This window comes from Condylura cristata, unplaced genomic scaffold (genome assembly GCF_000260355.1).
Source record: "Condylura cristata isolate star-nosed mole 26May11 unplaced genomic scaffold, ConCri1.0 scaffold00004, whole genome shotgun sequence".
NCBI lineage: Eukaryota > Metazoa > Chordata > Mammalia > Eulipotyphla > Talpidae > Condylura > Condylura cristata.
The window spans coordinates 754,074-754,721 of NW_004567105.1; the positions used below are offsets into that span (position 1 = coordinate 754,074).

The window sequence follows — 648 nt, forward strand, 5'->3', positions numbered from 1 at the left end:
CAGACAGGGCGGGAGGCGAGGGACCCCGATGTCCAACAGGGCAGGTGAGCCCCAGACGCTGCCAGCCGGGCGCGTGGGCGTGGGCCGGCCGGGGGCTTCTGGAGCTCGTCGAGCCCAGGGGCGGGAGGACACGCGCACCCAGGCTTGGCCCCGGGCACCCACGCTCAGGGGCCGGCTCGGGGCGAGGGCTCGCTCGGGGCTCACGCTCAGGTGGGGAGAGCCCTAGGAGCAGGGAAAGCTGGGGCCGGGCGTCCCGGTGCGCCGCCGGCCTGGCGTGCACCGCAGGCGCGCTCGGCGCTGTCCGGCTCAGCGGCCTCCCGGCCTGCCCCTGCCGGCGCCCGTGACCGGGGCCAGCTGTCCGGCGACACGCGACAGACGCTTGTGTGAGGCGGAGCGGGCCGCAGCCACGGAGACCCGGGCCGTTACCTTGCAGCCCTCGCACGCGTGGACGCCGTAGTGGTAGCCCGAGGCCTTGTCCCCGCAGATTCTGCACTCGATGTTCAGGCTCGCGCCGGACGGCTCGTCGGCAGCCCCCGCGCCCGCGGGGCAGGTGGCGGACGAGGGGCTGGAGGCCGGTGAGAGGGTGTCTGCGAGCAGAGGGGGTGCTGGGTCCCTCCCGCCGGCCCGTCTCCCCCCCACCCCCCGGTC

At 76.5% G+C, this 648-nt stretch overlaps 1 protein-coding gene across 1 annotated transcript in view; it reads right to left on the reverse strand.

Moving 5' to 3' along the window:
• Positions 1–648, reverse strand: part of PPARA (peroxisome proliferator-activated receptor alpha) — a 20,458-nt gene that overhangs the window by 4,641 nt on the left and 15,169 nt on the right. The window contains exons 3-4 of the mRNA XM_012735096.1: positions 427–587; positions 139–222 (exon numbers count right to left, since the gene is read on the reverse strand). Of these exons, the coding sequence (XP_012590550.1) occupies positions 139–222; positions 427–587 (245 nt within the window). The remainder of the gene's footprint in view (positions 1–138; positions 223–426; positions 588–648) is intronic.